Source organism: Trematomus bernacchii, unplaced genomic scaffold (assembly GCF_902827165.1).
Source record: "Trematomus bernacchii unplaced genomic scaffold, fTreBer1.1, whole genome shotgun sequence".
Classification (NCBI taxonomy): Eukaryota; Metazoa; Chordata; class Actinopteri; order Perciformes; family Nototheniidae; genus Trematomus; species Trematomus bernacchii.
The window spans coordinates 13,698,614-13,723,909 of NW_022987739.1; the positions used below are offsets into that span (position 1 = coordinate 13,698,614).

The window sequence follows — 25,296 nt, forward strand, 5'->3', positions numbered from 1 at the left end:
GTCATAAACATTTGGCTCTGCCTCGTCAGACACATAGATAACGGGGGGAGGTTGGAATGAGGAACATAGGGCGGGAAAGAGGGAGAAAGACACAGAGAGATTTCCTCCCACGTACAGACAGAAGGGACTTTAAATTATGTTATAGAGCTCAGGCGTGTAATAAGGGATAATTTAAGGCTTTTCGGACATTAATATGTTGCAGTTATAAAACAAAAAGTCAAATATAATCCAGTTTTAGTGGGGATTTCACAGCTTGTCAGAGCGTGATAGCGCGGCTGTCTGACTGCAGGATGCCTGGGCAAAGAGGCGGGTGGGGGGGCAGACATATCAGCCTAACTTTCTCTGTACAAGTAGCTTAGCCATGTCAGATAAATATCCTCATCGCACTAATTAGGGTGTGATATCCTGCTGGATTATTGATGAAGGGATTCATGTTCAATCTAGGATTCAGTCCTTACATTTGAGATATATACTTTTTCAAGAGGGCAAATTGGTATCTGGATTTGATTTGAAGCGAAAAATAGCAACAGTGACTCTCTATGACTGTGAATGGTAAACATGCTATTATAATTTGATGTGATTTCTGATAAGAATATATACTATTATTTGTATTTGTATCTACCGTGTTTCACTGAGCTATGGAATGTTATTTTTGTACATAATATTGATGTTTTGTTATTGTATTTTTAAGTGGGAATGCTGATACAGCATTCCAACTATCTGTTATGCTACGCACAAAATTCTTTATTATTCCGCCGGGTTATTTTGCACCTCTTCTTCTCCCACGTTCCACATCGCAGAAACTCCGTTCAAACATCAAAACGTTCAGCTCGGTCGGGAATCGATGGCTATTACTTTTCTTATTCATAACTTTCATAATTCCAGAGATACATCCCATAATTCATCAAATGTTTTACATGGAAGTCAATGGAGAAACTCTTCAGACTTGAACAATCTTCATGCAACTTTAACTGCTCCTTCATACTTTCACTCAGAAACCTCATTCCAACTTTAAAATGTTACACATCTTTCTGACATTATTCGTGTAACACAACTTTTAAATCTGATTTGTACTTTTAGAGATATTAAACATTGTTCAGACCTTGGTAAAGAGGCCTTCTTCAGATTTTAGAGTGTGTGATGTCACAGCTAGAGTGGAGGACAGATTTAATTTTGCCTTCATATTTTTCTTTTAAACCTGCCATAATTCCCAAACCCTACATTCCTGAGACATAATTTTACATGAGAAACGTAGGAAAACATCTCGTAGCTTGAAAAATAAAAATAAATTAAGCAAAATAATTAAACAAAATGCCTCTTGAGGGCATGAAGTGACAAAAACTTTCAACATGTCTCCATTAAACCCCATTGTAAGTTCAGCCTCACCTTTCCCCACCACAGCAGCCGCACACCTTTTAGTTAATCTGCCAAAAAGGCCACATTATTAACCCGAAAGTACACAAAAAGTACACTTCAGATGCTCAAGTTCCTTGACATGCTTCACGCTTTGAAATTTCACCGATATCTGTTACGGTTCTTCAACAAAACGTTCACATGTAAGAGGTTTATCTCTCATTCAGAACAATGCAAATGCTCTCCTCTCACTGATTACTGCACATCACCATGGAAACCTTTGATCTCTGGACACGTCGTCAGCTCAAATATAAACACCTGTGTCATGGAACACGATGATGTCATAACTCCAACTGACATGCTCAGAGCAGCAGACTTCAGATAATGGTTAACACAGCTCTACGTCAATTATGGGGTGTCATCATATGCCGTTACCATGGAAACGCATCCCTCGCCATAAAACAAGATGTCGCTGTAACTCCAATGGACACTGTCCGATCGTCCCCCAAACTTCGCTTGTATATCACCGGTCCATGCCTCAACAGCTCTACGCAAAATCTGAGATCTCACCATAGGCTGTTGCCATGGAAACGCATCCCTCGCCATAAAACACGATGTTGTCGTGATACCTATGCAAATGGTCTAAAACAGCACCAGACTTCAGATAATGGTTAATGGTCGGGCCCTCAACAGCTCTATGTCAATTATGGGGGGTCATCATATGCCGTTTCCATGGAAACGCATCCCTCGCCATGAAACACGATGTCGCTGTAACTCCAATGGACACTGTCCGATCGTCCCCAAACTTCGCTTGTATATCACCGGTCCATGCCTCAAAACACGATATTGCTATAACTCCTATGAAAATTGTCAAAAAGTGCTAAAACTTTGCATGTGTGCTAACAGTCCGGCCGTGAAGATATGGGACAGTTTTGAGATTTCTTCAAATGCCGTTGCCATGGCAACACAATGCTCGCCATGAAACCCGGTTTTCTCATAACTTCAGTGAAAATGCTCCAAACAGCCCAAAACTTCACAGGTTTGGTAACGATGCAGCCATCAACATATCTAAGCGTATTATGGGGTGTCATCAAATACCGTTGCCATGGCGACAGATCATTTGCCATCAAGTTAGTTCAATAGTTTGCAGTTCAAATATTCTGCTGCTTTTCCAAGCCCTTTTACTTTCTGTTCTTCTCTCATCACACATTCAAGCCCCCAGTGTTCATTTCAATCTAAATTCTTCACTTTCTTCTTACACATTACATTTTAGCATAGCAATTCAGCATCAGCTTTTCAGCATAAAGCATTCCCACTAGCAATTTCTTCAGGAATTGCATTCTCTAGTTCATTATACTGTGCAATAAGTTCAAGAATCTAGAAGAATGAAACTTAAAAGACTGAAAACACAAAGTCTAACATGTTTTGACAAAAAAGTTCACCTCAATTGAGTAAAATGTTCAAGGAACTCATGTGCCTGCAGTACATGAACTATTTTCTAAAATACTTTCCCCTTGTGCCTGTCAGGGCAGGGCTGAGCTGCAGCTGAGAGAAGGACCTGGAAGGAATGGACTCACAGTGCTAAGCTTGCTTGAGGTAATGATGATGCGCCGTTCATGCAGCATACTGGCGTAGAGCTGGAGCATGTTGTTGACGTCCACAGCCACAAAGTACTCCGTCAGGTTCCTCTGGAGATAGACAGGAACAGAAGGATATTCAGGTACATCACAAACTGTCCTTGCTTACAGTAAAGTGTCATGCTGCAGACGGTGAGTGCCAGACTAAAGACAGACAAGCAGTACTGGCAGTAAAGGGACTTCTGTTCATTTTGTTTTGCAGTAAAACATAAATTGATAAGATATACAGATTCAAACCATTTCATATAGTCATGTTTGGGAAATAGCTTTAATCTCTGCTTGAATTGTTCATAAAACTGTTTTAAGGTGGGCCTCGTCATAAAGACTTCGATGCTAGAGCTACAATTTGAATACCAATTCAAAAGAAAGAGAGAACTTTGGCATTAAAAGTGCAAGCCCCACAGGAGATGAAACTGAACAAGAGGATGATGCAAACATTTCAATAGGTGACAAGTGTTTCTGATCAAGAATAATTAGAGACAGAAATGTTTCCAGAATAAAGGGACCCTCTATTAATCTCCTAGTGTCTCTTTTCTTTTCCATGAATACTTACGCTCTCAGGGATAGTTGGCAGTCCATTGATATCCGGGGCGATGAAGTAGGAGTGCTGCGAAAACACAAACATGCAGGAGAAAGAAGAGGGAAGGTCACATGTGAAGCATACCACTCACACAGAAGAGAATAAGGGGAAGGGGGGGGAAGGCCATTCACTTTGTTCTATGATTTATGGCTTATCTTCAGCTCTGTCTATATGAATTGCTGAGCTGGTGTCTGAACTGTTGCAGTGCTTTTATCAGGCCTACAGAACAGAGAAAGCTCAATAGCAGCTCAGCTCCCCATAGACGCAGACTGGGGTGATGTCTCCGGTGGAAAACTGAGTCTTTATTTAAGCATTAAAAAGGCTAGCGGAGCACACAGTATACGTACACGTGTGCGCATGTGCATCCATACACACACACACACACACAGGTTGTTTAGAGGATCACAGGGCTGCCTGTCTCACTTTGGGAGAGCAGGGCAGGTTCAGTGTTTAGATCAAAGGGGCCTGAGAGAGGTGGTGTTTGGAGACAGGTAGACAAAGCACCAACTGAAACACACTATTGTGTTTCTCTCACACACTCTCCGGTGTCCTCCTTAGTACACCTGCGTTTCTCCAAGCCTTCACTAGACCATCTGTTGCAGGTTTTTGCTTAAAACCAATGCAGTGTCTACAGTAAATATACATACATTATGTTTAGTATTCTACGACTCAAGTGTTTCAACGTGAATATTATTTACTTGTTATGCAAATCAGCAAATACATGTTCTCAGGCATCTGAAGTAATTGAGTATTTCTTTGATTTGTGGCCCTTGTGTCAGGAAGAATGGCATCAAACACCTGAGAGTTGCAAAACGGAATTGCATTTGTGACCCAAGTCTGATTAGTATACAATATGCACTTTATATTTAGAGATAAAATAATAAATAGATATATAGGAAAAACACCTGCTAAATTAATTCCATAAACAAAGGTCAACTTGAAAGTAGTACATCAGAAAACAAACAAGATTATTGAGAGTTTGCAAACATAATTGGAGTCATGCAAAAATCAGCAACCCCACCGAAGGTATCACCACAAAGAATCTCTGATGATAGAGACAGGAGAGAACATAAGAAACAAAACCCGTCACAGTCAGACAGTAAAGATATGGAATTGAGAGAATCAACAACAATGGAAAAATATCAGCTAAATACGCAGAGTCGTGTATGTTTGACTTGACCCCTTACCCATGACATTATTTGGCAAATGTTAGTAAGCATTTTAGTATTTAAAGTGCTGCTGGAAGAAAATGTTACAGTGCCGGAGATTAAATATTCTACTCAACATTTTGTATCTTTACGGCAGTTGGTGATCCAGTTACCACCAGTACAAATAATTATTAAGTCTCATGTGACACCATTTGAGCAAATAACCTTACAGTAATAACAAATAGTAAGGGGGAAAAAGAAATGGTGGCACCATATTGATCATTTGTTTAATGTAAAACAAAATGTTTCACACCCAGTCCACATCAAGTGCATTAAGTGTGAAAAACGTGAAAACTATTATCATGAGTAAACAATTGTCATATTCCCAGAGGAGGGTCATTGTTGGAGTGGAGCGAAGCTCAGAGGAGTTAAATACACAGCACAACAAACACTAAAGCCGAACAGGGCCTAGAGCTTTGGCGTTTAAGGTTTTTATTCTAATGGGCAAAATATTTTGTATCTGAGCCGAAGCAACTCCTACGCCTTCTTCTTAATGTCTACAGTAAGTGCATTTGTTTCAATAATACAGTTACTCCAGCCATAGTTTAAGTTGTTTTGCAAAGCTACCAGTTCCACAAAATAAAACCTTTATTATTGACATGGCAGTTAAAGACTTCTTTGCATTAATGTAAAGTATGAACAGCATGCTGCAAATAATGTGTTAGAAATCAACAAAATGCTCTCTTCCGAAGTTTAGTTTTCCCAGCAGCTTCCCAAACTTTTCAAACAGAAGCCAACCAGATGTTCTTTAAAGGTGTGCTTTTTGCCAATAAGCAAGATGAGAAAAAACAGCCGTATTTGTTTTAATAAAGTTAAAGTCAGTAAACTTCCTGTCTTTGCCTCCTTTATGAAGCTCTGTCCTTGTTCAAGTGCTGTAAAAGGGACATTTTAAATGGCACTCAAAGGACTTCTTAGTACTTAAAATCATTATAAGAAGACAGCAGATAATAAAATATAGATTTGAATAACTGCTGTTCCTATCACAACTCATCCCACCTGTGTAACCCTCATTCTTACACTGGTTGGTAAGAGGGAATTTGGTGCTCCGTTCGGTTGTACAATAAACTTAATTTGCTAACATCGCCTATAATTTGTCAGCTGTCAGACACGTGGATTTGCTTTCTTTGCTTCTATGTCGTCTTTGTAAACAATACTGCATGTGGGGAGGGGGGGGGGGGCTTATTCATAGAAGAGTAGTTATAGAATAATTCAAACTAAATACAATTTATTTTTTTGTAACTAAACAAAGATCAGTGACTTAAGACGGTGTATCTGTGGCACAGAAGAACCCCCAGAAACACATGCAGTGAAACATTACACTGTGTCTCTCCGTCTTTCTTTTGCTGTGCTTTGTGTGCTAAATAATGTTTCCCTGTTGGTCTACTCACATTCATGGCACTGTGATAATCACAAGCCATGCTCCTCGACTCAACCCAGGCTTTCATTGGCTGTTTGCTTGCTTATCTGCTTTTTTCTCATTCTTTCGAAGACATGTTTGTATAAAAACATTGAAAGTGGGTTAACTGGAGAGGCATCAAGGAGATTTTTTGAGCACAATTGCGTTTGCTTTAAACATAAATAGGGGTAAAAAACTTTTGATATTCAGAGAGAGAATATACAGTAGCAGTGTGGAATGGCATTAATCATTTACAAAGTTTGATTGTTTTCCAGAGGAGAAGAAACACACACCAAGGCCCAGGATAGTTTGTTTTTGTTATATTTAAAAAGATAGCGTGGCTTATTTGGCCAAATTGGAAAGCCGTTGCTCCCATGCGATTAGTACAGCGGCGGTTTCATATTTCACAGCAGCCTCCTTCCCTCCTCCCGTTTCTGCCGTTCACTCATTCCCCCCCCCCCCCACTCACCGGCTCCCTGCTTTGCCGATCTCTCAGTACTTGCCCAGTGGCGATATACAACTGCTCATTCTTGCACAATGAGAGAGAGAGAGATAGAGAACAAAACAGGGTTCACACATGAAAGGGGACAATGATCCTTCTTCTTGGCTGCCATGATAAAACAAAAAACACTCTTTAAGGGAATAATTCTGCTTCATCAATTAAATATCAAACTAGTGGCTTCTGCCAGCAAAGACATGGAGCCATCACCTCTGTTCTCCGGGGCTTCTTTCCCAATAAAGCTCCGAGACGCAGATGAAAAGATTCTGTGCATATATACAGCTGATAAAAAAAATACTGACACAGAGGAAATAAAACATAAGGAATCTTAATTGACCTTGTTAATCTTTATAGAGATGTATTGATCACCTTATATTAGTCTCGTTATTTCTTATTTATTTATCTGTGTAATTAGATGCATAGTCTTCTGAGACCTTTGCCGCAAAAAAAAAATCAGTGTTGCTTTTTTAATTGGTCCAAAAAAAATGAAAAAGGAGCGGAGGTCCTCAAGGACAAAAGGCTCACACTGAAACACTTTTGATCCCATTATGATGTGGAGTCCAAGCAACAGGATCATACAGATGTTGGTGAACAAACATGATGAGTTTAAGGAATGAAAATCATTGGTTCTACTTGTAAAGGCCAGGAGTATGTGAGCGAACAGTGATAGGGAGTAAGTATTTGATGTATGAGCTGGAAACACACGAGGAGAGATTGTGTCAGAGTTAAGACAAACACTGGCTGACTTTGAGGGACCTGTGCTCATTAAGCCATTTTACTTTTTGATAAGCAGGAGACATGGAGAGTTGTGAAGGACCCTTCCAGTTTAAACATGTCCAGCTCGGGCTTATCACACAGAAACCTGTTCGCGCCACTTCTTGTTTCCAAACAGAGTGTCAGTCCTGGGCCCTTTCCGTCTCTCTGTTGTTACCCATTGTACCTTCACCTCCTCCTGCTGCTATCTTTTCTGTCTGCTCTGTCCATCACTCGTTTAACGTGTCCATGTCAACCTCTAGGCTTTGTCTATCTCTCCCTGTTGCTTATTCCTTGTCTGTTTCTATGCCATCTTTGACTCTCCTCATTGTGTCAAATCCTCTTGTTTCCTCATTATTCCTCACTTTGTTTCCACTTATTGTCTAGTATAATTTGCGCTCGACTTTTGTCTTTTATATTTCTTGTTTTCCGCAGCCTCTTTCCTGATTCAACACGCTGCTACAGTGCCTGTCCCACTCTCCCTCTTTTTACCTCTTGTCTCAGCTGTCTTGCCTCTGATAAGGGGGGGGGGGGGGGGGGGGGGTTACGAGATCTGTACCTACCACACTCAGGTTGACTGGCGTGAAGGGCTTTGGCACTGGCAGATCATAGAGAGAATTCAGCATGTCATTCAAGTCATTTTCCTGGGGGAGAGAAAATAAACAACAAAGGAAAAGAAAAAACATTAAAACATAGGGCACATGAATTTTATTTAGTTGTTTTGTTGATGTCACAAGTTATGTGTCAATCTTAACAACAGTGCTGGGACAGGCGCTGCTGCAGACCAGAGGGCAATCCTGCAGCGTGGCCTGGAGGGCTCCAAAACTTCCGACTGACATGTGTTTAACGAGCAATGGTGAGGTTAAAAGACGGCTGAGCGTAGGGCTGCAGACGCTTATTATCCGGCAGCGTTGAATTACGGCCGTGAGCGGGCTGTCTGTAATTAAGCCGGGGTCCCCGCTCCAAAGACAAGGGCTTTAAGAAGCCGTCAGAGAGCTGGGCTTGACCACATAACGGGCCCTTGGATTATTCTTCCAGCATTTATGAGCTCTACAACAAGATTGCTATTTACACTCGGCTCGACAACTGAACAAACAACAGCTTGCAACTTGTACTCAAACTAACTACTGTGAACACAGAGGTTACGCACTTAAGTTTGCTTTAGTATCCTTTTTCTATTCGCCCTCTCAGAGAACTTTGTTTTGGTTTTGGCTACGAATCGTTGCTTGTTTGAGGAAACGTGCACATGTGGGTATGTGCGCGCCAGAAGGAAATAGAAACTTGAGAGGAATGGGCGGACATATACAGTAAGAGAAGGAGAATGGGGGGGGGGGAGGGAGGGAGGGGTGTTTGAGGGTGTGTGCGATCGAACAGCCTCCTGTCATGAGAGGCTCAATGCTCACACGCATGGTCAGCAACACGGCCTGGGGAAACAGTTCATTTACCCCTCGCCTTAAACCCTCATCGCTCTTCTGTCTTCCCTCGTCTGTCAACATCTCCCTCTCGCCTGGAACGGACAGCGGGGTAAATAGAAACCAAATCATGCACACTAACACTTCAGTCACCCAGGATTTGCAGCAATTCTTTTTTTTTTTTTTTTATCTCTCTCTCTTCCTTATCCACAAACTGGTCTATTTTATTTGTCTGTCTCTTTCCACATTAGAATATCCTGCCCCTTAATCACTTAAATGTGTGTGCATGTTGAATGTTTATGTGATATGTTTGCGATTGTCTTCTATAGCGGGCCTCTCTGTCCTGATCATTGCTCTCTAAGGGTCTTGGAAGCAGCAGTGACTACATGACAATTGAAAGCGGTCCCAAAGCTCTCTGCATCTCTTCCTCCCCCCCCCCCCCCAACCCTTTCCTCTCTCTTCAGTCTAAACATGGGAACATCACCTACACCCTCTGAGCTAGACGCTGCACATCTCCCCAGTTTGTTGCATATTTTACATTTTCCCTCCCTTTGCTAGTACAATGCAGTGAATAGTCAGGGGAAAAGACTTTTGTGAAGTGTGAGCATGTGTGTGTGTGTGTGTGTGTGTGTGTCTTTCCATTTCTTTCTTAACAATTTGTTTTCCAGTAAATGATCAGGAATAACTTCCAGTGTCAGATCAGCGTTTGGTCTGTGAAATGTCAACATTGTTGCTGCTAACAACAGGAGCCAAGTCGAGCCCAAGACGGCGAACAAAACTTGCACACAAAAGACAACATGCAGAAGAAGAACAGAATGGAGGGAAATATCTTACCACAGTACAGTTTCGAAAACACTAAACTGTGTGCTTGTTGCTCACTCAAATCAAAACCACCATGTCTTATTTCTCATGTGCTTACACCACATCATACATACATACATACATACAATTATAAATACATCCAGCAGATATGATTACCTGCTGTTTTGTTAGGTAGTCCGCCAGCGTATTCAGCAACTTGTAGTAGATTTCAAACCATGGTACATAGCTGCAAGAGTCAGAGAGACGGATTATTTATTAACAAAGTTTAAATCATTTTATCATCTCTTTAAATAAACAGACACCATGTGATTCAATGTCTGCATTTATGCTCTGTTTACATAAAAAAAATTAAAAAAGTCTCCTGGTAAAACAAATCAGTGTGTTGCAACTCATTCTTCGCATATAACGTGTCTATAATATAAATCATTTCACTATCTGCTGGACAGTAAAAATGTAAACAGCATTGAGTTTGTTGTGTATAGGTTTGCCATACACTACTACCGCGTGTATGTCCTGACTATTGTGAGTGACCTACAACTGAAAGATCAGATGCACACGGCACATTGATAATGAATTGTGTTCCCAGCTACTCAAAAGCACAGAGCTGGACAACAGGGGAAAAAAAGTAAATGCTATCCAGTCCTTATTATGACATTCTTCGTACCCAGGGTCCTCCGCATGCTAAGGATTCCTGTCATGTATGCCCTTTAAGCCAATAGCAAAAGAAAGTAGATGGAAAAAAAAACAATGGAATTTATATTCTTTATAAAAAAAAACAACAACATAGTTATCATGTCATGCGGAGAGATGCTATGGTTTACAAGCATGCTGCTCACAGATGCACAGGCTTAACAAAAATGCAGCCCAAGATGCCTCCTGCCCCCCCCCCCCCCCTCCTCCTCTCACTGCTTCTTTTTTATGCCTTTCACATTTAAAAAAAAAATTGCCTTATGGAATTAATGTAATATAAATTAATTAATTAACAAGCTCAAAATAATTTATACTGCCGTGTTTGTGTTAAAGCTAATCGCTGAGTACACCCACCATAAGCTAAAAGCATCTGCAGCATGGCTTTCTTTACAGAGTTGACATATTCTTGGCCAAGTCGGGTTGCTTTCTATGTGGAAGAAGGCCAACATTTTTCTTTCGGCATTAAAGCTGCGAGGGCTCAGTTCATTTAATGTTATGCAATCAAATAATAAAAACATGGTTTCCTATCAATGTATTGAATTTTGACTTAGTTTGGGGGTTTTAAAATGCACTTCTGAACATTGCATGAATAATGATTCTAGATGAGGATTTTTTTAACATTATCATTAAATAAACAGCAACCCATTAATGCTTCATTAGCTTGCCTGGATGCAGGGGTTGAAGAAATAAAGTATTGGGAAAATGAGCCAACCAATCAAAGGAGTTGTTTGCTCACCAAAATCAGCGAGTTATTCTCAATGTCAATGGGTGAAAATGATGTTAAATACAATTCATTATGACGATAATTTAATACAAATAAAAACTCTGACAAAGAGCTTAAATCTGCCGTTTCATAGGTATAATAAATGATGTATTTGTGAGAGGGAAGCTTTGGTTGTGTGAGTTTCTAAGCCAGTGAAGTCCTGCTCACGCAGTTGGCTGGAGACTGAGCAGTTTCCAGGGCATGGGTCACTGGCTGCTCTGTAGACTGGAATTAACACACAACAAGAAAACAATAAAGTGAACCGAATGCAAATTTTCATATCGCTAAATCCGCGAGGGGCCAATGGCAGGCCAGGTTCCTGGAAAAGTGCAGCCAAGCGCACCAATCAGAGAGGCTGAGTGACCATTAGCCTGAAACAATCAGCCTCTTAACATGCCAATATTTTGACGTCTGTGTGAAGATCTTCCGCAATCAGGTCAAATTCGCAGGAGCGACTAAATCAAACACGCCTATGTTAATTCACATGCTGACCGGATATCAACCTGAAGACCTATTTCTGCCACGTCAAACAACATATTACACAAATATCTGCATACGGGGTCAGTATACATTTAGCAATTACACAAACAAGTTCAGCCTGATGTTATGAATAGGGGGGGGGGGGGGGTGAGCCTTTGTATTATCTGACCCCAGTATGCGTGTTTAAAAAGCCAGGCTTCTGGACATTAATCCTCCATTCCTCACAGTTGAAGGGGATGTAAATAGGACTCTCGCTGTCAGAGCAGCCGTCAGGCCTCACAGATCTCACAGTCATTAAACCCCTACACCAAGGTGCTGGAAATCCTTTGTTTTAAAGGAAAATGCATAATCACTGGTGCAGGCAGCCAAGCACAAATTATCAATATTCCTCTAACATCTTCCCAAAATAGGCATTTGGGTTTTTATGCTTTCTTCAAATGCAGTAGGATGAATATAATATTAAGACGTATTGTTGTGTTCTACTTATCCTCCCCCCACCCCTACTCTGCTCTCTCTGTTGATGCAAAGTTAAAGTTTGGAAAGCTTAAAGAGATACTCCTACTCGCCACAGTTCATTGCTCAGATCTGTTTGTGCTTCGCAAATCCTCCGATAGAGAGAGAGGCATCCATCACAGGAGTGCTCAGTGTGTGGGGGCCCCGCAATCTCTCCTGCCATTTTAAACACATGTCTTTTCAAAGTGCCATGTACTCAGAGAATGAACCAGTTAATCTGCGGTCCACTCACAGCCCGTCGTGCTCTTTATCCCCGGCTCAGACTACCTAACGGCACGGAGATGTCTGACAGAAGACAGGGACACAGAGGTGCCATTGGGAGTTAAAATGATGCTATTATAGACAGGAGACGAGACACAAATCTAGCTGAAATCTGATGTTTTAATATAGTTTTAACAAGCATATTATATATATATATATCCAAAGAAAACTGTAGTTGAAATAGAAAATAAACACACCAAAAAAAAATGTAATATTTATTTTATTCATTACACCTCTCCGTTTGATTGGCTCCTAATATCATATAACTTTTATTAACCCTTCTTGCAGCCATAAAGTGCCTGTTGGGTGCTAAGTAAAACACTTATTCCTGTTCCTTAGATGAGTCTTAAATCTCCTTTAGTGCAGTCACCTGTAATCGTAAGTCATCTTACTCTTTGTAGAAGGCTCAGTGGAAGATTTCATTACACCTTTACTTTCACGGGTTAAGGGTTAAGTACAGGGAAGGAAGTGTCCTCCGGCGATCCTATGTGACCAAAAACTGAGGCAACGCAGTCCATAAAGTGTTTCTGAAGCGGCAGCCGTTAAAAAAAAAACTGAGGAAACACACATTCTTCCTTCTGAAATTACTCACATTTCAACAGAAATTCCTACAAATGTGAGGGACAAAGATTTAGGGAAGATTGGGGAGTAACACTATAAAATGGTACAAGTTTTAATTAGCGTTTTTCGCCTCGTTTTGTTTAAAGTTTGCCTGAAGGGAGCGCGGCCCTTTCGACCACGGCTTTAGCAGTCCGACTACAAAGGGCTGTCCACATAAAACTGTCCTGCTCATTAAGGCACTTCCTCCTGTAAGCTGAGGTGACAATTTTACGGTCCCAGCACTTCAACAATCACAGAGACGCAAACTGTTTTAATTACCTTTATCCTATATCCATGGGAAGTGATAGATTAAATCAAAAATTAACTAGTGGGCCTTGGCCTTCCTGCTTTGCATTTCACAAAGAGCATTTTAACTGATAATTCTTTAAGATTAGCCATTTACAAGATCTGCATTTTCTTCCCCTTTTTCTTTGGTTATTATTCTTTCTTAACACAAATCAATCTTAATGCTGTATCACTTAACTAATATGGCAAAATGAAAACACTGTTTAAAGAAAAATATTTGTCATGCTTTAGAATATTTTCACTTGTTCTATCTATGCTAAGAAAATAAAAAAGATCACAACCCAAAAAAGGAAGCACACAAACAATTTAAATTAACGATAAAAAAAAAAAACTTTCTATACGTTGTCTTATTAAAAATGAAGCAAGCCATGCAAACTACTCAAAATGCATAATGAATTTTATACATCATATGTCAAATGAATTAGCATGTCTAACTCAGCGAGAGGGACAGGGGAACCTCTGCTAATTGGCAGTGAAGCTTCATGCATAATTATGGGCCAAGCGTCTTTGCTGTCGCACTGTGGCAGTAGCCGAATAACGAGGAGAAAAGAGAGAGAGAGGGAGAGAGAGAGCAAGAGAGACGGAGGGAGAGAAAGAGAGAGAAAGGAAAAGAAAAACAAAGGCCACGGAAGCTGGCCGGGGAGGGTGGGTGGTGAGGGAGGAGGGACACTGTTCTTCACAGCGGCTCATCAGGGCAGCGACAAACCCACGACTGTCCATCAACAGCAACACGCACAGCGCACACACACACACACACAGAGACAGAAACACACATAGACCGACAGAAACACACACACACACACACACACACACAGGCGATAGCAGCACTTACACAATGCTGCCTTACACCAACAGAGAAAAAGAAAAGGCTTTGTGCTCCATTTCCAGTTTGTTGTTTGTTTAACTGCTTAATACATTCATTAAAAATTGATTTATATTGTACATTTTCCTCAGTTTATTCTAAAGTGCATAAGCCTGTCCACTGAGATTAACACTGGAGTGCTCCTTCTTTGTAATGTTAAGGTAATTACATCTGTAAAAATATTGTGTCAACATGCAATTACATGGGAATTAAATGATAATAGCCTTTGTTGGAGAGTAATTATGCAAAGAAAATGCAATTTTCCATGAGTTTGGTATCCTCATTTACGTACGCTGTGATAAGATAAATCCACCTATGAAATATCAAAAACTGCTAAATTTCAGGATAATTATAGGCACATCACTAACATATTTGTGTGGGCAGATGAGAATATAAATGTGTTATTCTGGCATAGTGCAGCTCAGTGTGAAGTGTGAGAATGAATAGAAATACTGTCTAAAAAAATCAGTTTGCCTTTCTAAGATCTAGTAAATTAATTTTTTTCATCAAACTTGAGAAATAAATGCAGCCCTATATACAGTATAGATAGAGTATATATATATATATATATAGCTCTGAGACCAATCCATAGATTATCTTTTTTTTAAAGGGCAAAACAACTCTTGGTTATTTGAACGGGAAAACAAAGACACTGGTGTTTGAAAAGGTCTTTTTCCTCACATTCTCGTGATTCTGATTATGAATTTTAAATATGAAAGGCTGACTTTTATATGTTTGGACTTGTGAAGTGCAGCATAACTTCTAGAACATCCAGTTATCTATTGACATTATTTATGGGAATTGGATGTATTTGTTCTTGTAAAAAATGCAAATGGTATGAAACCCAGTGTTAAAGATTATTGTAAGCAGTAAGTTCATTAGGACAACAAGAACAAAATACATGACGGAAATAAAACAAATGAAATAGACACGTACAGTATCTTGGAGTATTAAAAGCAAAACAAGAATTAGTGAGCATGTGAATGTGAACGTGCATGTGTGTGCGTGCATGTGTGTGTGTGTGTGTGTGTGTGTATTACCTGAGCAGACATATGCAGACCCGGCAGCCTTGAGTGAGTCGGCAGAAACCAAACCTCTGCTTGCCGTCGATGTCCGTCAGCACAAAGGTGAAGTTCTGCCCCACCTGATTCTGGGAGACCCTGGGGCCAGACACAGGGGACACATACTCACACAGGGCCAACACCATAATGACTCAACAATCAACTGAATACAATTGGGTACAGTAAATCTACAAAATCATATACACTTAGAATACTATATAAGAAAACACGATGTTGTCTGGCTGGATTAGAACCAAACTCATTCTCAGACAAAATCTCACTATGAGCTAATTCTCTAGTCTTGGTCCAAATCTGATGTCACATCTGTATGGCAGCCAATATGGCTGCTTGAAAAACGGTACAAATCTTTTTAAACCCCAAGGTACATTTTAGAGAATCTCTGCACATCCCTACACCACTAGATGGCAGCAGCTCAGCTTCAGTAAAAGAAAGAGCAGTCCCCCCCCCCCCCCCCCCCCCCCTCCATTTCTCTCTCTGTGTCTTTACAATGGGAATTTTAACATGTCATTTTCCATACTCAAAATAAAGAAGCCGGTACTTTTCAGAGAGCTGCTGGCCGCATCAGGCCTATATTATTAGCAAAGGAAAAGACTCATCCATAGAATCTGTGCTCTCTAACGCTCAGGAACTTACTGTATAAACTACTGTGCACAACCATTCAAGTGCGCAGGTAACTGATGACCTCATCAGCATCGTACCTCGTTATAGTGTCCTCAGCATCAAAACCTTTACATTTTTTGGGATATGTTTATGTTTTTGGGATGTTTTTCGCAGGTACAGCTAGCACAGATTGTGTTCAAGAAATGTTCAGATCTGCAGGGGTTTAATACCTGAGGCAACTAGCAATCACAATATGAAATACACTCATCATTACACTTTGACAGTTAGCAAATCATCCTGTGAATGTTCCTAGGAATGATGGTAATTTCACCGTATCAGTGTGATACGAAAAACACACATCATCTCATTTCCTTTTTTCAAATGCACATGTGTATGTGTATTGTAGTGTTTTTGTGTGTACGTGCGTGTTTATGTGTGTGTGATCAAGAGAGGTGGAAGTGAGCTGTTGTGCTTAAAAAAACGAAGAAGCATTGAAGGAGAGGAATCGTACCTTTCCACGTCAAAGGGAAAGCAGAACTTTGGTATCGTCTGAAGGACCTCCTGAGAAACCAGAAGAGAGAGAAAGACACACACCTTTTAAGAGAAAGACACATATCAGGGAAAACAAATAATACCTGTGCACTTCAATACAAAAATCTCTTGGGCTTACACTAAGTGGGTGCTATCAACTGGCTAAACAAAATGAGGATTAATGTTAAATGCTGCTGATAGCAATCAGACAAAGTCTTCACATCCCAAACACTGCAGCCTAAATGCACTTAATCCAAATGAATGGGCAATATAAACCCCTTCAATTGGCAGAACACAGTGGAAAGGTTCCCTTTTTTTGCCGAGATTTGGGAGGGATCCTCGATCCACAGCTTGAATAATTAGCAGTTAATAAGTTCATCGATTATCGGGTGCCAAAGGGAGATGAAAAGATAAAGGGAGAGCGAGAAGGAAAGAAAGAAAGAGAGAGAGGAGAGACCGGGGACACAACACTAAGGCGATGGTGGCAGATTGTAGTGACAATGGGCTAAGCAGCTCTGAGGGGTTAAGAGGTAGGGGGGGGGGGGGGCACAAGCCTTCGGGGCTTTACCTCCCAACACCTCCCTTGTGGGATGGGGGAGTGTAGGGAGGCTGAGGGTCTGCAAGCGAGGTGGGAGGGAAGGGGAGAGGGGGGCAACTTTTCACCAGCAGCATATGGATTTAGACAGGGAGCAGGAACAGAGTGGAGCACCATATGGGTGAGCCTCTCCAGACCAGAGTAACCTGCTCCCCGCTCTGACTGTGGATACGTCTGTGAACATTTTTTTATATATATATATATATATATTTTTTGGAATATATTTTATTCTCTTGGACGGTGAGAAACTGCATATCGGTCTCCCTGTTTGTACCACACACACTGATAATAAAGTTGACTTGACTATGACTATGGATCTGATTATGGATCTATCTGTGGCTCTGTCTGTGGCTCAGTCTGTGGCTCGGCCTGTATCTCTGTCTGTCTCTCTGTCTGTGGTTCTGTCTGTCTGCCCTCTCACTGGCTGCTAACCTGGCACAGAGCGGTCACCAGGCTCCGGGTCTTTTCCCCCCGTCTGTCTTCCTGCTACCTCTCCCTGTGTTGTGGCCCGGCTCTGCCAGCCTCACACACTAATCCCTGGGACGGGGTGTCTGTCTGCTCTGGCCTCCCTCGCCGTCTCTCTTTCTCTTGGTCTGCCTGCCAAGCTCGGCCACTGAGCCCAAGGTCTGTCTCTTCTCTCTGAAGGGAGACGTCCGAGCCGAGTGATGCAGCTGCTCCACAACCTCTCACTCTGCCTCCCCCCGAGAGACGGATCCAAACGACAGGTTGGGTGTCTTCGGCTGCGTTCTGTGGCTAGGACCTCGCCGTGGGGAGCATGTCACTGATCTCCCCCCCCCCCGTGCCCCTCCTTATCAAAACTTAAAGCTGCCACCCCAGCACAACACGACCATCGGCACAGACAAGCCAGCAACAGCAACAATGAGCTATGACAGAACGGGGGGGGGGATAAGGCTATGTGTGTGTGTGTGTGTGTGTGTGTGTGTGTGTGTGTGTGTGTGTGTGTGTGTGTGTGCTGTATTTGTGAATTTGACTGTATGATGTATGTGACTGCCTGCCTGCTTCAAGGACTTTGTGCATTCAATGTGAGAGGGTGGTTAAGCATGTGCATTTGTACGTGTTTGTGTGTATGTGGGTGGGCGGCTGAGTTTGACTTGGCTGTGTGTGTGTGTGTGTGTGTGTGTGTGTGTGTGTGTGTGTGTGTGTGTGTGTGTGTGCCCACATATGGAGCATACGGGAGGGGCGGGAAGGCGAGGCGGGGTGGGTGGGAAGTGGTTGTTTTTACTTATCAGGATCTGTGATAAAATTGAGAACTCAACAAAGACTGAGGGCTCGGTGGCAGAGGAGGTCTTCGTCTCTGCTGTGGGAGTGTGTGTGTGGGGGTGTGTGTGTGTGTGTGTGTGTGTGTGTGTGTGTGTGTGTGTGTGTGTGTGTGTGTGTGTGTGTGTAAAACTGTCACACACATCAGAGCTGCCATCGCTGTATGCGTTTGCTACTATTATTAACCACTATGTACGCACACCAATATGTTCCAGAGAGCCCTCCCTGGCGCACTGCATATGGCACACAAACCCAAACAGACACACACGTGCACAATCACACACAAACACGCTCTCTTTCCGTGCAAATAAAAACATTTGACTTGCCAGATTTGAGAGTTGTCACAGCCCCGCCCACATCAGTTGTCTCTGTTTGAGTGACAGTGTAGGGGCTGTAGAGACTCTGATCTCATACGGGACCAGAGGGAAGTGATGTGTTTGAATGTGTGTATAATGTGACAGCAGACATGCTTTATATACATATATTTATATACATTCTTCGTATCATATACTGTTTACATATCAGTCTTAGAGCCTCCCTTAGGAATCTGAAGCCATACAGTCTTTTATTTTAATGTGCTGTCTTTAGCCATTAAAGAGACTTTATTAAATCAAACAATATCTACGTTATCCCTATGTATCAATGCACTATATGGATACAACTTCCATAATTACTTAATAATCTGTTGTTTGTTTGTTTCTGTTCATTGATTCGTTGAAATAACGTAAATCATAGTGAGAAAATGTCCAAAACCATTTAAGGTCTCACTTTGTGCTCTTAGGAACTCAGATCTGACTAACGGTCCAAAGCCTAAAGATATTCAATGATATAGAGCCACGAAAAGCAGTAAACAGTGACATTTGGGCGACTAAAATCAGTAAATGTTCGACATATTAGCTTGAAGAGATTCTGCCTTCTGGTTAGTAGACATATTGGTTCAGCTCTAATGTATTTACATTAATATAATACCAACTCTTCTTTACTTCTTTTACTTAAAGGGGACCTATCATGCAAAATGCACTTTTGTACGTCTTTTCTACATGAATATGTGTCCCCGGTGTTCCAGGGAACTCACCAAGTGTCAGAAAACACAACCCTCTCTATTTTCCTCCATACCCAAATCTCTAAAAAAGGGGCTGCAACGGATCTGATAAAAACTGATCCAGATTTGAACACTTCACTGACGTCAGGACGGTGGCGCTACGGCTATTGGGCCAACTCTCCACCTATCAGGGGAATGTGGGGTTGGGCCACGGCCGGCCATTGCCGCTCGAAAGCGCTGGAGACGCTGTAGTACATAATGCCAGGCCTGTAAGTGGCGCTGTAGTCTGCCACAAAAGCAGCGAAGAAGACTTCCCGCCCATAGTTACCATGGTTACCCTTCTGTTTATTCTCCGCTGTGGCTTTTTTTCTCCCTCCCCGAGGCAAGCGTTTGCTCCTGCTGCTGTAATTCAATGCAATCCCTCCCCGTCGAGCCAAGCACTGTAATTCTCTCCGGTTAGTCCACCAGCAGATGACAAACACCCACCCTCTCCCGCCTCTTCCAAGGAACGAGGGGACCGTGCGGCAGAGTTTCAGTTAGGTTTTCTTTCGCCAGTCAAGATGTCTGTTAAAGTTTAAATCTTCCGGACAAAATTAGAAAAGTGCCGGTCAAAGGTCTTCTTTGTTATTTATTGAGCTTTAAAACAAATGAATAACGACTCTATAGGCCTATAACAATATAATAAAACATGGAGGACGGAGATCTTTTTTTCTCCCCCTCTTGACTTGATCAGAGCACGGCTCCTCTCTCCTGCAGGGGGGCGTGGTCAGCTGCAGCTCACAGAATCAGCCCCGTAGACAGCAAACAGCACATAGAGCGAAATGAGGCATGGCTAAAATGCATGATCTGTTTTGTATTTTGAAAACAAAAACGTATAAATATACCTTATATAGGTATGGCCCTACAATATATCATTTAAATATAGCATGATAGGTGTCCTTTAATGTTTTTTATGAATGGAAAATCAATACAAACTTTTAAGGGAAATTGCTCGAGAGAAAAAATAATCATTATGTTATTGTTGAAGTGAATGAGACACACTGTGAGATTTACAAACAGAAATATAATGTATGAAAATAATGTATTTTTAGGTTCTTACAAAATTAATAAAATGACATGTCATTAGTGGCCTGCTTTTTAAAATCAGGGTCTGGATAATTTACAGACTTCACTGTCAAAACTCCTTATTCAATCTAGAAATCAGCTAGAAAGAAGTCCCATAAGGGTAAAGGGATGTGAATATCTTGCAAAAAAAAAAAAAAAACATATCTGAAAACCCAAGAATAACACCAAAACTATCTGTATGGCACTACCACTGGTAAGTGAGAAAATATGTTTTGGATGAATCGCCCCTTTATCGTGAGCTCAACAGTGTTCCTGTTCCAACATCCCTTTGAGTTTTTAACCAAGAAGACAGCTTGTATGCAATGTGCGACTCATAATCTTACTTTTCCTCATCTGGGAGTCTGTTTTCTGTTTCCTACATCATACCTGTAGAACTGATAACTCTCACTCGCATCTCTTTCCACGTCCCTCTGTCCATGACTGGGCCCTATACCGTGGGGATATGTCTAAACAGGAACGGCACAAAGGGGGGTGTTCTTCCGCAGTTTTTAGTACAGTGAGCCCCCCACCACCACCACACACACACACACATATATATACACACACACACACTCCCCCTGCTTGCCATTTTCCCAAGACAAAAGAAAAAGAGGCAGCTAATATATTTGCAGCTTTGTAAGGGGGGGTTGGTGGGGAGGTGGAGGAGGAATCTGCTGCTAGGCTGGGCTTGGCAGACAGTCGTGTGTGTGTGTGTGTGTGTGTGTGTGTGTGTGTGTGTGTGTGTGTGTGTGTGTGTGTGTGTGTGTACACTGTTTATCGTGAGTGGAGACAGGGGTATCACTCAGTGAGACAGAATACTCTGGGTTCCCCCAGCGGACGATCCTGCTATCACTGCACCACAACACTACAGCAGCACACAGCAGCACACAGCAGCACACAGCAGCACACAGCAGCAGCACACAGCGGCTTTGCATGGCGGCCCTGCAGGATAGCAACATACAATGGGGGAAACGCAACAAACTTTGCAGCACAGAGCGACAATTTCGCTTTTATACTCTTAAAAATAGATCTAGACTTGACTAGTATACATGCTCCAGCCTAATTCTATTAAAAGTCATTGTGGTGGGTTAAGCTATAGTTAAGGCATACAGGGGTATGGAGGGATTTGACAGGTGACAGATCATACTCTGTGGGCTCTATGCACGCAACACCTTTTTTTGGCCACTCCCCAACACTAAAAAGGAAAAAAATCAGCTTCTAAGATCACAGCAAGTGGACAGAATGATGTTAACCAGTTTGTTATTAACGGATTAAAAGCAAAACTCTGCATGGGCCATGGTGTTTCATTTTGGGTGTGAACTTCATGAGCAACTTTCATTTTCCCATACGCTTGCAAAGAAAGAGGTGAGAGGCAGGAGTGTTGCAGAGAAATGGATTAAAAAAAGGCAAGGATGGAGTGAAAGTGAAAAAGGCCAAAAATCTAAAGCTTTGAGGGTTTTTTTTAAAACAAGTTAAAGAGAAGGGGAGAGGCAAACAGAGAGACTGACATAATTGAATATGTTATGGAAGGAGAGATGGAGAAGATATTCGATGGACGGACACAGCAACAGAGGGAACGAGGGGAAGGAAGGGGGGGGGGGGGGGGGGGGGAGAGCAGCCCAGTTCATGCCCCTCTCCCCATGCAGCGAGGACTCCTCCCTGGGGGGACTCAGACTTTAAGCCCCTGCCCTGCTTTATATTCCCCTGGCTACTGCAGCCAGATCAATCTAGCTAGCTTCCCAGTGTAACTCAACCTAGTTCATAGCAGCGTGGCCCCCAGAGCCCCCCATACAGGCTGTGGTTCTGGGAGGAATGGAGGCCAGAGGCAGGCACATTTGTAAATGTACCACTGGTATACCCATATTAGAAACACACTTTAAAAGGACTATATCAGTGTTTTTGCATGTGTTAGCCCATTACTTCAATTCACATATACTTTACATTACTGTCAGCCGTTTTCAAAGCATGCTGTGCTGTTTTAGATTTTCTGAATGTGATTTTTACTGTATGATCCATCATAGTGAACATTGTGCCGGCTTTTATTTTTTTGTCAAAGTTAATTTATTATTTCCAGGTAATGCAATTGAAAGACTGATTTGAAAAGCCTGCGCTGCGTTACCGCACAAAAATAACATAACTCAAAATAATGCAGACAAGATGTTCACTGTGATGAATTACCTACGTTTTTGCCAGACGAGTTTTCATACCATATGGACATAAATAGAAATCAATTTATGTTGTGATGGTAGTAAAACAAATTTGAACTTCCAAGAGTGTACTGCACATATCTGTGAGGATTTAACAGTGACTATGCAAACTATCTGGAGAGTGTGTCACACGTGGTGAGCTAATGTGCACAAGTCATCAAAGGACTGGTTAGGGCAGCATAATATATTGGGGGTTTTATTTAGCTATTAACTTGCAGAATAACCACATTGCGTGGGCAGCAATATTGCACACGGATTGTTTTATGTTTAAGTCAAAGAGTAGCAGTAATGCACTTATGAAATGTATATATTGGAGTATTTTGTGTTCAGTTTAATTTAAAACAGAGCAAAATCTGTTAGACTATAGACAATTTCAGCCAAAACGATTCTGTGAGGTTAAAAATGTCAAGATAACTTAGGATGTATAAAGTTAACGAAGAGGACATCAGCTGGAGAAGTGGCCAATAGCGATGCCTCTTTGCTTATCGCTCCCATTTAAAGTGTGTATGAGAACTACTGTGGCCTTCAGGTGACATGAAAAAACACACAGAAAGCCCTCTAGAGCCAGAGTGTGTCTGCTCTGAGCTACTGTAAACATGGCGGTGCAACATGGTGGCCTTTGTGAAGAGGACCCGCTTCTTTAGTAGGTATAAAGGGCTCTACTGGGTACTTTCAGCAACATTTTTGGTGCCATTGAGAAAATTCCCTTATCAACTGAAGACGACCACAAGATGACCTAAAGCCCCCAAAAAAGCTTGTTAGTGATCCACTACAAAAATAAGTTAAAGTATACAAAAAATTATTTGGGGAACTGTCAAAGGTTAAATGCCTTGTAACGCAAACATGCCCAATGTTTACGCACATAAGCCAATTTCCCACGAGGGTCGATAAACATGTTTCTGATTTAAATTCCGATACAAATAAGCTATAAAATAAATAAATGAACAGCTGGTTCCTGCTCACAACTCTATTTAGAATTCATTACCTTTTAACTATGGCAACTCTGTATTGCAAAGTGTGCTGAGCAACGGTCTGTTGAACACATAAATAGTTCACATGAATATTGTCACACCTCACACGATCTTTCTTCTTTTTTTTTTTTACTATTCATGTATATGAAAGTATTCCCCAACTGATGCTCGCTCTGCTGGAATCAAAAGTATGCTTTAAGGTAAAAGTCGAGAGGGACCAGTTCCTGTTGAATGTGTTTAATAACAGCAAGAAAAGCAGCGTGTGCAGAGCTATCTTTTCCATATGTGTCAGGCAGTATAATGGAGTTTTGGGCTACAGTGGTTTGCAGGCAGGGACCCTGGTTATCCAGCCAGCACTTCAACAGTATAATGACATCGTCAGCAGGGCTACTCACACATCAGCGCCGGAAACCACAGTGTCTCCACTCACCCTTCCTTCACCTCTTCCTCCCGCATGCTCTTGTGCCCTCTTCATCACCTTCTCTCTTCCTCTTCCCTTCTCTCACATTCCCTCCATCCCCCACTCTCAGTCCTCTTTCACCTCCCTCCCAAACCCCCTGTCGTCATCTTAGAATACCCCCTCCTGTACACCCCACCTTTTCCTCACCCTTACCAGCACCCCTCGTCCCCCCTCTCACCCCCCTTTTCCCAATTAGTCTGTCTGTGTGCAGCTACCCAGCCGATCTCTGCCCATCCTGCCGGTGCTGGTTCGCTCACCGAGCCCCTCTGGCGAACATGACAAAGAGAGATCCTCAGTATTCAAACAGACACACACTGCTTTCAAATGCCGAATGGCAGGGTCGACCTGGGTGCAGCTTTAAGCAAAATATTCAAATTCTCAGCCTTTCTTTTTTAAGAATTTGCATGGATATGCATTCATTTGCAATGTGTAAAGGCACAAGGACAGCTGAGCCTTGGTTGATGGAGAGAGAAAATAAATAATGCAGAATAAATATATATGATGGTATGAAAGCTTGATTGGGTGGACTGTTGAATTGAAACTAGGAAAAACGTTTAACACAACGATACATGTCGATTTTTGGCACCGAATAATTGATGAACTGATAACTGACTTTTATCAGGTCTTTTACAGGGGAAGAATTGGTCTGTGTTCTAATATAGGGTAAAGGACTAACTTCCTGAACAACTTCCTGTTTCCTCGGTGATATCAAATCTGCACCAGATACTGAAGGTTACTGAGGAATAGGTATTACGAGAAAGAAAGAATGAAAAGCATAAGAGTTGGAGAGAATATAATATCTAAGTGTTTAATGCTCTATTAACATTTATGGAAAAAAATGTTGCATTCAAATTGTAGATCCATGAGAAGATGTAGCACTAGTTGTGACATGAGCAGTTGTTCCTTTCAGGCAAAAAAAGACAAAAGGGCTGATTCCTATTCCTCCATTTTTGTGTTGCTTTAATACGTGCCCATATTAGTATTCATTGTGTAACATGATTTAACCAATACATATGGAAAAGGCACAAGTGCTGAATCTACTGCCATGTTATAGACTACAGCATATTATTATAATGCTTTACAAGTGTCAAACAATCTATACGAGCAAGTCCAATAATGTTTACTAAACCTCTCTTCCTGAACAATAGTATTATTTTCTTAGACCAACAGATAAACCCAGGTATGCTAGTGCCTGGAAAATGTAGCTTAAGGCATATCAAAGCTAAGAACTGCTTGACCACAGAAAGGCATGCATACCAATGTAATCTGTTTTCAGAGTGCATGTCAAAGC

At 41.6% G+C, this 25,296-nt stretch overlaps 1 protein-coding gene across 2 annotated transcripts in view; it reads right to left on the reverse strand.

Annotated features, from left to right (window-relative positions):
• The window catches only part of dennd1b (DENN/MADD domain containing 1B), a 106,587-nt gene that overhangs the window by 48,621 nt on the left and 32,670 nt on the right, over window positions 1-25,296 (reverse strand). The window contains exons 4-10 of one of the 2 annotated variants that reach the window (XM_034146752.1): window positions 16,329-16,378; window positions 15,176-15,295; window positions 9,817-9,886; window positions 7,990-8,070; window positions 6,644-6,703; window positions 3,544-3,597; window positions 2,931-3,041 (exon numbers count right to left, since the gene is read on the reverse strand). In XM_034146752.1, the coding sequence (XP_034002643.1) occupies window positions 2,931-3,041; window positions 3,544-3,597; window positions 6,644-6,703; window positions 7,990-8,070; window positions 9,817-9,886; window positions 15,176-15,295; window positions 16,329-16,378 (546 nt within the window). The remainder of the gene's footprint in view (window positions 1-2,930; window positions 3,042-3,543; window positions 3,598-6,643; window positions 6,704-7,989; window positions 8,071-9,816; window positions 9,887-15,175; window positions 15,296-16,328; window positions 16,379-25,296) is intronic. The other variant, XM_034146753.1, reaches the window with a different exon arrangement.